This window comes from Galeopterus variegatus, unplaced genomic scaffold, assembly GCF_000696425.1.
Source record: "Galeopterus variegatus unplaced genomic scaffold, G_variegatus-3.0.2 Scaffold12417, whole genome shotgun sequence".
Classification (NCBI taxonomy): Eukaryota; Metazoa; Chordata; class Mammalia; order Dermoptera; family Cynocephalidae; genus Galeopterus; species Galeopterus variegatus.
This window is the reverse complement of record NW_007738528.1, coordinates 17,217-28,743: the sequence shown is the minus strand read 5'-3', so window position 1 is coordinate 28,743 and position 11,527 is coordinate 17,217. Positions and strand designations below refer to the sequence as shown.

General features: G+C 40.4%; 1 protein-coding gene across 1 annotated transcript in view; it reads right to left on the bottom strand.

Annotated features, from left to right (window-relative positions):
- Window positions 1–7,585: 7,585 nt before the first annotated feature.
- Window positions 7,586–11,527, bottom strand: part of LOC103581132 (uncharacterized protein C14orf37-like) — a gene marked incomplete at its 3' end in the record, with an annotated part of 5,910 nt that continues 1,968 nt past the window's right edge. The window contains exons 3-4 of the mRNA XM_008563036.1: window positions 8,443–8,709; window positions 7,586–7,756 (exon numbers count right to left, since the gene is read on the bottom strand). Coding sequence (XP_008561258.1) covers window positions 7,586–7,756; window positions 8,443–8,709 — 438 coding nt within the window. The remainder of the gene's footprint in view (window positions 7,757–8,442; window positions 8,710–11,527) is intronic.

The window sequence follows — 11,527 nt, the reverse complement described above, 5'->3', positions numbered from 1 at the left end:
CCCACAATGTCTGTATCCAGTACAGAAACAACCACCAAGCCACCACTGGAAGTGCCCCAGGTTCCTGAGCCAGAGTCGTGGGGGCAGAGGGCCTCAGCCACTTCCCCTGACATCTGCATCCAGCCCGGTGATCATCACCAGGCTGTCGCTGGAAGCACCCTGGGCTCCCAAGACAGGCGGTGAGGGGCAAAGGGCTTCAGCCACACATCCCCAAAGTCCACATCCAGCCCAGCCATAACTGAGCCTCTTCCAGAAGATCCCTTGCCAGAATGAGGGGGATGCCACAGGACTCAACCGTGCCCTCCCTTCTTCCTCCTCTTCCTAACCTATTCCTCTTCCCTTTCCCTTCTTCCCTCCCCACAACTGCTCCATAAGAACATCTTTGAACGTAAAAAAGCAATAATAATAATAAATAAATAAATAAAAATAGCTTAACATGTTATACATCAAAATATACTGGCATTTGTTGCAGTGAGGAGTTGTTTAAAATCTCACACTTCCCACTATCTTTTGCAAAGCATCTTTTCTTGCTGCCACTGTCCACATTGCACTATATTTAAGTATTCATTCTTAGCTACATGTGAAGTATTTTAAATGAATAAAAAGGAGGCTGAGGAGAAAGAGAGTGCTGACAAGTCTGAGGGCTAAGTTCTGACTTTCTCCCAGCCAAGTGCTCTGTTTCTATAAGACCCTCCCTTCACACTTCAGCTGCACTTCATTCTACCCTCCTACCAACTTAAATAAATTTGTCTTATGTTCTTCTCCCTTTCATCTTACTAAATTATCAGCTAATGAACCTGATAAATTAATCCCTTGTGAAGCATAATTAATGGTAATATCTTAATGAGTTCTCCTACCCAGACAGCAGTTCTGTATTTTTCTAAGGTCTTCTGAAGACACGTTATCTCAATCCAAAGCCTCTACTATTGGAAAGCAGGCACAATGTTAGGACAGGAAAGGTGATATAAATTAGAGGATCAGGCAGTGCACACCTGAAGTCACATCTCACAGTTGGCTGCCCACTCAAAGCAAGTCCTGGTGATAAGTCAATCAGCTACCCACTGAGGAATTGCTCAGCCACCGGACTCACATCTATGGGACCACTCTCTGCTCCATGGTAATTTATCTCCTTATATCTCAGCCTCTCACTATTTTCACAACATACAGCATACACTTAGTAGGTGCCCAATGAAAGTCTGGTGAAAAAGTAGACGCATGAGTGCTCTTCATCCTCTGTTTTCTACAAACATCCCTAGACCATTAATTGAATACCATGTTTTTAAAGAATTCCAGAGAAAAATATACCACTTTCTCCATCAAGTCTTCATTTCAACCACCCACACAGAAGGCAGGATTCAGTGCCACCCACCACAACCAGGGAAGCCAAGGCAGGGAAAAGCCCCAGGCAGCCCTCCCACCACCCACACAGAAGGCAGAGCCCAGCATCACCCATCACGACTGGGGAGGCCCTGGCAGCCTCCCTCTGCTCACACAGAAGGCGGGAGTGAATACCACCAGGACCAGGAGGCCCTGCACTGATTCCATGGAGGTGGTCCACAAGAGCCACCACCACAACTTCTACTGCTGCAAGGATGGCTTACTGCCAAAGGAGCAGCCACAACCACCGTGCAGGTGGCCAACTGTGTATTTGATTGCAATGACACAAGGAAAGTCACCAGAGGAGCCTAGAAAAAGAGGAGGAAGTCTTTCTCCTCAAATTCTACTCCAGAGTAATAGAAGCAACTGATCTACCTGATGACCAGACACCAATGTAGAGATACTAGAAATATGAAGAAATGAGAAAATATGACACTGTCAAAGGAATATTGTAATTCTCAAGCACCACACCCTCCAGAACAGAAAACCCTTGAAATGATTGAAAAGGAATTCCAAGTAACAATATTAAGGAAACTCAATGAGATAAGAGAAAACTCAATTAGACAACACAATGAAATGAGAAAAAATATCCAGGATATGAAGAAGGAAATTTACAAGAGATTAATGTCTTAAAAAAGAATGAAGCAGAACTCCTGGAACTGAAGGATTCATTCAATGAAATAAAAAGCACAACCAAGACCTTAAGCAGCAGGTTAGAGCAAGCAGAAGAAAGCATTTCTGATCTCAAAGACAGTCTTCACAAAATAACCCAGGCAGACAAAAAAGAGGGAAAAAGAATTTTAAAAAATGAAGAAAGTCTAAGAGAGCAAGCAGACAACCTTAAGCACACAAATATCCAAATCACTGGTGTTCCAGAAGGGGAGGAGAAAGGAAAAGGCATGGAAAACCTATTCAACAAAATCATAAGGGAAAACTTCCCAGGTATAGGGAGACACATGGACCTTCAGATCCAGGAGGCTCAAAGATCCCCAAACAGACTCAATCCAAAAAGATCTTCTCAAAGACACATTATAGTCAAACTGGCAAAGTTCAAAGACAAAGAGAGAATCTTAAAAGAAGCAAGAGAAAAGCATCAAGGGATGCTTGATGCTAATAAGGGAGCCCCTATCAGACTAATAGCAGACTTCTCAACAGAAACTCTACAGGCCAGAAGAAAATGGGATGCTTTATTCAAAATACTAAAAGAAAAAACTGCCAGCCAAGAATACTATACCCAGCAAGGCTATCCTTCAGAAATGAGGGAGAAATAGTATATTTTCCAGACAAACAAAAACTGCAGGAGTTCACTACCACATGACCAGCCCTGCATCTGGAAGGGAGTCCTGCATCTGGAATCCAAATAATCACCACCACAAATATACAAGAGAGAGAATTCCTATGCAGTAATACCAATAAATACTGAGAAAAATTTATAGAAATAACTCTTTTGATATTTATATGTTTTATCTCCTTGGAATTGTTTTCAAAATGATGGTAAACTAGAAAGTGCATATCTTATTTTTGTAAAAAGTGACTTAAATTTTCATAAATAGAATGTTATGACCTACTCCTCTTGGATAATTTAATTTTATCAATTGACTATGCTCACTTTTTTTCCTGCTGGTTTATTAGCTAATTGTTTGAAATCAGTTAATGTCTTTTAAAATGATACACACTAGAAAATACTTGTATATGTTTTTAAAAATTACTTCAATATTTTCTCTAAATTTTTTGAAGAAAATAGTTATAGATATTATGCATATATGTTATTATTGTTTGATACTTTATTATAGCAAGAGTTTAAGACCCTATAAGATAAACAATCTAATTTAAGCAAAATTAGGGGAAAATTGAAGGTTGTCAGTATTAGAGCAAAAAGAAAAAGAGGAAAAAGAAATGGGCATGTTACTTAATCCCAGCCAATTATGGGCAAAATGAATTCTAGTGGAGGATCCTTGGAAAGACTTCCTCTCTCTTAAGAAACTAACACAGTGAAAAGACAGTCTTCTTTCTCTGGACAATGTCTTGTCTGGGTGTGACACCTGAAACTGCTGCAGCCACCGCAACTATATGAAAACCAATATGAATGCAAAATCAACTCATGAAGGATGGCAGTGCAGGAAGATGGAAAAAGCTCGGGTCACTGATGACAACTGAACTATTGAGTCAGTGGACTCAGGAGCTTTATCTCTGGACTTCTTGTTCTAAGAGAAAATGTATTTCTTTACTCTTTAAACCAATTTAAATTAGGGTTTCTACTACTGATAGCTGAAGGTATCCTAACAGATATAGAAAACAAAAAGGAAAGAATCACCAGGTATTAATTACATTGAGAATGTTTAAACACCACAATGGATATGTTGACTCAACTTTAATCATATTGATTTCATACTTTAAAGAGGATAATTGTGTGATTTATTATGGCAAACAGGATAAGAAGTGGTGTGGGTCATAATGTCTGCTCCCTGTACAGGTTCTTGCCAATAAATTCAAAAATGAATTTGTTATATCAGAGAGGAAACTGATTCTGCATATGTGAATAAAGAACTTCCTTTATGCTATAAGAATTAAGCTCCCCTTCTGGAACACCAGAACCCACCTCAATCATAACATGGAATTTTCACTCTGATTCTCTCTATCCTGATGACACACAGCTCAATCCACAGTCACACTTCCCTGCAGCAAGATTAATAAAGTGAGCTCTCTCCCTCCAAAGCTTTAGAGGTGATGTGTATGTTATGGTGCAGAAAACAGAAGTTCAGAGAATTTGAGGGCATGAGTCCACTGGTTTGTCTTAGAAAGTCATTTATGTTTTCTGCTCTTTTTACTTTACAGGAAATGAGACTATAATCTATTCAAAGAGTTTGCATTATTTTTAGCCAATCCCAACTACCCACCTCAATCTGTTCATTTTTAAAAATTTATACGGATTTTAGCATTTTCTTTGAGATACCATTCACATTGTAAAAATGGATGTTATCATCTATAAATAAAATAACACTTTTAAAAATAGGAATAAAGCAGATGGTCAATTAAAGTGTTATACTAAATGTGCTAACTTCTTAAAGGGTCTCAGTGTTTGCATTTTTATTGATTCACTATGAAAAAACTACACTTAATTTTCAATGCACTTTACTCTCAAAGTGATGCTGCTCACTAAATACTTATTGAAATCTATATTAGTTTCCTATCACTCCTGTAATAAATGACCACAAACTTAGTCACTTAAAATATCACAAATTTATTGTCTTACACTTCTGGAGGTCAAAAATCTGAAATGGGTCTCACTTGGCTATAATCAAGATGTTGGCAGGGCTGTGCACCTTCTAGGGGCCCTAGGGAAAGATACGTTTCCTTGCCTTTTCTAGTTTCTGCCAGCATTCCCTGGCTCATGGCCATATCAAGACCCTCAAGAGGTTGGCCATATCCAACCTCTGCTTCTGTCATCACATTTCCTTCTATGACTCTGACCCTCCTACCATCCTCTTATAAAATTCTTTCTGATTACACTGGGCTTACCCAGATAATCCAGGATAATCTCCCATCCCCATCTCAAGATCCTTAATTGAATCACATCAGCAAAATTCCTTTTATCACGTCAGGTGACACATTTCTAAGTTTCAGAGATTAGGGCTTGGACATCTTTGGGAAGCCATTATTCTATCTACCACAAAATCCATCTCAAATAGGAGAGGTTTTCTACTGCTTCAACTGACCTGGGAGTACTCAGGAAACTGTATCAATTAATACTGAACAAGAAGTTATTACTGGTTTGGAGTTACTAGGAAATATTCCTATCCCTCCAATAATAGGTTGGTGAGCTAATAAAATTCTAGACGCAGACACTACTGAAATACAATCTTCCCACAGTAGGAAAAAGAACAGCTTCAAAGATTTGGTTTTTGCTTTGGTTTCCAGGAAACTGACAATGCTAAGAACATGTTGACAAAATGAATTTATCTGGAAAAGAGGCAACAGGGAAAAAAGTGAGAAACACCTAGGGAAACAGTAAATTATTATAATTTTTAAAAAGCTGATATAAAAAAAACTAAGGACCTGGGGAAATCACTTTTAAAAGCATAACAAATTATTGGGCTGGCCCGGTGGCGCACTGCGGTAGTGCGCCGCTTCAGAAGCGCGGAGGCGCTCCCGCCGAGGGTTCGGATCCCACATACAGACCGGTTCCCGCTCACTGGCTGAGTGAGGCACGGGAGCAGCGCCGAGGGTTGCGATCCCGTTGCCGGTCCCGGTCCGGTGCGGGGGCGACACTAAGGGTTGCGATCCGTTGCCGGACACGGGAAAAAAAAAAGCATAACAAATTACTAAGTTGGTATCATTAATTTAAGAAACTTTAGCTGTGCCGTGCATGGAGGCTGAAATCAGGAGGCAGGGCAGGAAAGCAACCAAGGTATTTGTCCTGAGCCTCAAGACTGACAAGTCTTAAAGTTTAACTGCTGTTAGCCAAAAATTAGGAACAACACAGATGTTCATCAACAGCTGACTAGATAAACAAAATGTAGTATATCGATACAACTGAATACTACCCAGCTATAACAAAGAACAAATTAGGGATACATACAACCACATAGTTGAATTGTAAAATCATTATGCTAAGTGAAAGAAGCCAGACACAAAAAGGTAGGTACCATAGGATTTCATTTATATAAAATTCTAGAAAATGCAAACTAATCTATAGAGACAAAAGTAGATCAGTGGTTACCTGGGTCTAGGGACTGAGGACAGGATGGGGTGCCAACGGGCATGAGGAATCACTAGGGGTGCAATCATGGAGATGTTCTGCATCGTGATTGTAATGGAGGTTTCATGGGTGTACACAAATGTCCAGACTCATCAAATTGTACACTTTAAGTGTATATAATGTCTACCTCAATAAAGTTGATTCCTTAAAAATTTGACTCCTATTCAGGAGGAGTTTTGAATTTCTGTCGAGGAGCATAAGGCCACAACCCAAATGATCATTTAAGTCTTGAACCATACGTAGCCTCTCCATGTTTTTCTAAGACCCTGAGTCCCTCCAATTATTTATAATTTTTCATAGATGGCAGGCCAACTTCAAATGTGATAAAAGTTGGTTTCCTGGACCACAGTTCAAGGGTAGATGCCATATAACCTCCCTACTTCTGTATGAAAAGTAACCATCTCCCACCCTCCTCTCTCTAGTAAACTTCTAGAGTCTTTGAATTTCATCCTATGCATATTAAAAAGACTGTTTAACAGTATTTGATACTTCCATATTATAATGACACCTCCTGAAAGGTCACTTTATGTCTAGATTTGTGTTTCTGTTTTTAATCTGCTTTGTAATGTTATCTATTTTGTATTTTATTTCAAACCTGCCCATGTAGAACAGGAGTATTTCAGACTAAATATTTATTCGCTTGTTCACAGACCAGAGTTCATATTATTTTGTGTTTTTTTAATAACCTTTACAAGTTTCACTTGACATGTTTTTAAAGTAATCATTGCCCAACGCATGCTGAATTTGGTCAGAAAATAATTCGATTAAGTATTATATGGACATTAATAATGCCTCTGCCTGTGCACTGGAAGTCCATCCCTTACTATCTTCTCTCCTAACTATATGCATATTCCATAGGAAATCCCAGCTATATTTCAACTGCAGCCCATATGCCAACCTCTAGAATGATACCTCAGAATTATATCCAGAGTGAAGTACCAGACCAACATCCAAATTTTCAATGAAATACCACAAAACTGGTTATATGACTCTTAAACCTAACGTCTGCCACACTGAAGGTATAAAGGGGCCCAGCTGTTAAAGACTAACAGAATTTTAGAGTGGGGATTTCTTTGGAGGAGAGGTCACTTTACCTCAGGTCAAGAGAGTGGGGCCTTCAGGAATCAGTCAGAGCTTAACAGTGTCTCACCCTGACAAGAGGAGAAGGACAGATAACAGAGCTTCCCTGCTGACAGGGAAAGGAGTGCCTATTTGGGGGTGAGCCTGCACCCTCGGGTCTCTCACTGCAAATGCAGGCCATGCACAAGTGGGAATAAGCATGGGGTTGTCTGGACACGCTGACTGCTGAAAAGAGATCATGTCTGACAATGTAATACAGCCATAAGAATGAACAGAAAAGTCATGGGACTGCCCGAGTGCTCACCTAGAAGAAGGGGAAGTACTTTCCCTAGGGAACAAACTCTAAAAGGACAGAGGGTGACAAAATACATCTGTTTTCTGACTCCAGTCCACGCATGTTGCTTGTTCGAGCATACTGCTTACACATATCTCCTCCGCATTTGGAAGTTCCAGCTGGGAAGGAAAAACGAAATTCCTTCCAAAAATCAGGGAACCATCCATGCTCATGTTGGGCAGTGGGAGACCGTTTAGAGCCGGCGACTGAGAAAGAAAAGTGGCTCAGAGCGATCTTAGGAACGTGAGGTCTGCTAAACTCATCAGGCTCAGAGCATAGAAGCCTGGGCCCTCCGTCACTTCTCCTTCACCCAAGTCTGAAATAAGTGCTAAAAGGCACGTTTTAGTAACAGTTTTCAGAGTCATTGCCACCACCAATGGGTATAAGTTACCCAAATGTTACCCACAAGTTGTACAATGTGACCTTCAAATTCTCTTTGTTGCAATGCTCCCGGAATTTATGAAGCAAAGAGCAAGGTATAGCCAATTGGTAGCTTATGTTATTTTAGTGAAAGCAACATAAATTCTTAGCAAACAACTTTGGATCCTTAATTTCTCCTTTTCTCCCTTCAAAAAATCTGTTTGTAACTGCTGCCGAGCAGAGCACATATTCAGGGCAACTTGCATCTGTGACTCCCGGGCTGCAGTCCTTAACCTCGGCCCAAATGAACTTTGTTTTATATATTTTGCCTCAGTTTTTTCCTTTAGGTCAACACTATTTAAGAGCATAAATATAAACTTATTGAAGAAATAACCAATAACTTTTTTCGAAATGAACCACCAATAAACAAAGAAAATCCATTTTCCTCCACGATAGAGATGCCAGTGAAAGAAACCTGTTGCCTTAGAACAGTAAAAAGGAGGGGAGAGAGAAGGAAATGGAGAATACGAACGACTCTTACCCAAGCCTTGATTCTGCTGTTCCCACTCGATGGCGTCTGGCACCTGGAAGGTGGCTCCCTCCAACAGGTCCATGTTTTCCTGATCTAGGCCAGGTTCCTGGGATGTGACACCAGGGAGAGTAAATCCCGGCAGCTCAGTGTTCAGGTCCAAGCTCTCATCCAGGGAGTCTGTGTCTTTATCTTCTTCGTCGTCTTCCTCGTCTTCCTCCTCTTCCTCCTCATCCTCTTCATTCTCTTCATCCTCATCTTCTTCTGCCTCTAGGAAAAAGAAACGAAGACATACAATGAGGGCATGTCAAACACATGAATCTTTTGAAATGATCCGAACACTACAAAATAACTTATAGCTGAAGTCAGACAATGTGAGCTTTGCGGGATTATGCACTAACCATATACACTATATTTTAAACTTTCAAAATCACAGTTATGTCAGATAAGTATCACTCATCATGCTCTCTAGGAGTCAAAGCTCAAGTAATAGGAATTGTTTTACAGTCACTTACATTTACAAAAGTAGAAAATATCCCCTTCCTGTTTTCTGGAGGTCATTCCCATCCTTTACACCTCATAACATTAAAGAAGAGAGTATTCCGTGCCCCTGTGCCACTATTTTGGCCCAGTTTTCTTTCATTCTTCTTCCACACCAGCCAGTAGAACTCACAACAATGTGAAGTGAGAGATACGTAAACCCACTCTTGCATCCTGTTCTCCCTGTGGAGGAGGGTCCCAAGAAAGTGGAAACAATTGCATCAACGTTCTCAGTTCAGCTCTAAAGGAGAGACTGGGAACTAGAAAGTTTATCAAGGACAGTCAGAAAGGTAACACTTGGAAAAATGATCACTATGATCGTCATGAGAGTTAACATTTACAATTTGTCATTTTCAATATTTTAAGTGAAATGGGCTTAAGGAAGATAAGATTCCCAATTTTGTTCTATTTCTTCAAATTTAATTTCCGAGGGCCGGCCCGGTGGCGCACTGCTACAGTGCGCCGCTTGGGAGTGCAGCAGCGCTCCCGCCGAGGGTTCAGATCCCACATACAGACCGGTTCCTGCTCACTGGCTGAGCGAGGTGTGGGAGCAACACCAAGGGTTGCGATCCCGTTGCCGGTCCCGGTCCGGTACGGGCGCAACACTGAGGGTTGCGATCTGTTGCCGGACACGAAAAAAGACAAAAAGGAAAAAAAAAAAGTACTACCTTTATCTTTTTTTATTCTTATAAAGTCTGCCTTCTGTATCCATGGGTTCCACATCCATGGATTCAATACAATGCGTATCAAAAATATTCAAAAAATGAAAAATGACAATGCAACAATAAAAAGTAATACACATTTCAAAACACTACAGTATAAAAACTATTTCCATAGTATTTACATTGTATTAGGTATTATAAGTAATCTAGAGATGATTTAAAGTATACAAAAGGATGTGCATAGGTTATATGTAAATACGAGTACTATGCCATTTTATATTAGGGTCTTGAGTATCCGAAGATTTTTGTATCCTCAGGGGATTTTGGTATCCTTGGGGGTCCTGGAAACAATCCTCCATGGATACTGAGGGATGACTGTCCTTCAACTTTGTAGGATTTAATCCCTGTCACTATTCCAAAAATTCAACAAATATTTATCAAGCACCTAATGGGTGCTGTTCCAGGCACTAAGGATAGAGCAATAATGTCTCTGCCTTCATGGAGCCAACCTGCCACTAAGAGAGACATACAGAAAACAAATAGATATATCAGTAATGCTGTATTCTGTTTAAAACTGGCAAGAAGATAGAAAATGTCAGGCATGGCTATTTTATACAGTGTTATCAAGGAAAGCTTTTTTGATAAGGTTAAGTTTGAACAGACACCATACCAAAATAATGAATGATCTTGTTTAATTTAGGTCAATATCTATGGGAAGAGCATTCCCAGCAAAGGGAACAGCAAGGGCAAAAACCTTGCTGGTGTGTGCAGGTGTGTGCATGTTGTGTTCAAAGAATGGCAAAGAAGACTGGGCGAGGGGCACGGAGGAACAGAGAGAATATTGGAAATGAGATAGGAGGGAGTAGGCAGGGGCCAGATCTGACTGATACTTTTAAAGAACGACTCTGGCTGCAGGGTGGAAAACAGGCTATTTCAGGGCAAGAGACAAAGCAGGAAGACCCATTAGAAGGCTACTTAAAAGGCAGGGATAGATGATGGTGCTTTGGACTAGGGTGTAGTCTGGGAAGAGGTAAGAGGTGAGAGGTGGTCAGATCTCAGATGTAATTTGAAGATAGAGTCGTGCCGATAATTTTGAGATAGGAGGTGGATGGAAGATCCCACATTACTGAAAATTGGAACTAAAGAATAAAGAACAAAATCAAGAATTGTATTTGAGGTATACCAACTGTGTGATGGCCATGCCTATGACATGCAAGCGGAAATGCTGAAAGTCTAGGTGAGGTCAAAGTTAAAGGTAAAAATTTGGGAGTCAATTTTTAAATAGTTATTTTTTAATTTTTTATTGAGACATAGTTGATTGTACATAGTTGCGGGGTAGAGTTGAATATCAATACCTGTGTATAATATGTGCTGATCAGATCAGAATAATTAGCATGTCCATCATTACAAAATGTAATCATCAAGAGAGAGTGTGGACAGACAGTAAATGGTCCAGCCCACGCCCTGGGCAAGCCACCATTCAGAGGTTGGTCAGCAGAGGGAGCTCCAGGAAAGAAGACAGAGAAGTGGCCACTGGGTTGGGGGAAAAACCAAGGAGTGCTGTCAAGGAGGGCAAAAGAATTTCCGAGGGGCTGAGTAAGACTGAGAATGTCCTTCTGGCTATGACATTAAGAGGGCTTTAGTGGCCTTGACAAAAGTTGTTTCCATGGAATGACAGGGACAAAAGCCAGGTTGGAGTGGTTCAACAGAAAATTAGGAAAGAAGAAAATACAGCAAATACAGAAAGTTCTTACCAGAAACTTGGCTGACAAAGAGAACAAAAACATTAGAGCATAACTCGAGAGAGACATAGGATCAAGAATACATTCTTAAAATAGGAGACACCAGAACTTGTAAGTTGATGAGTAAGACCTGGTAAAGAGGGA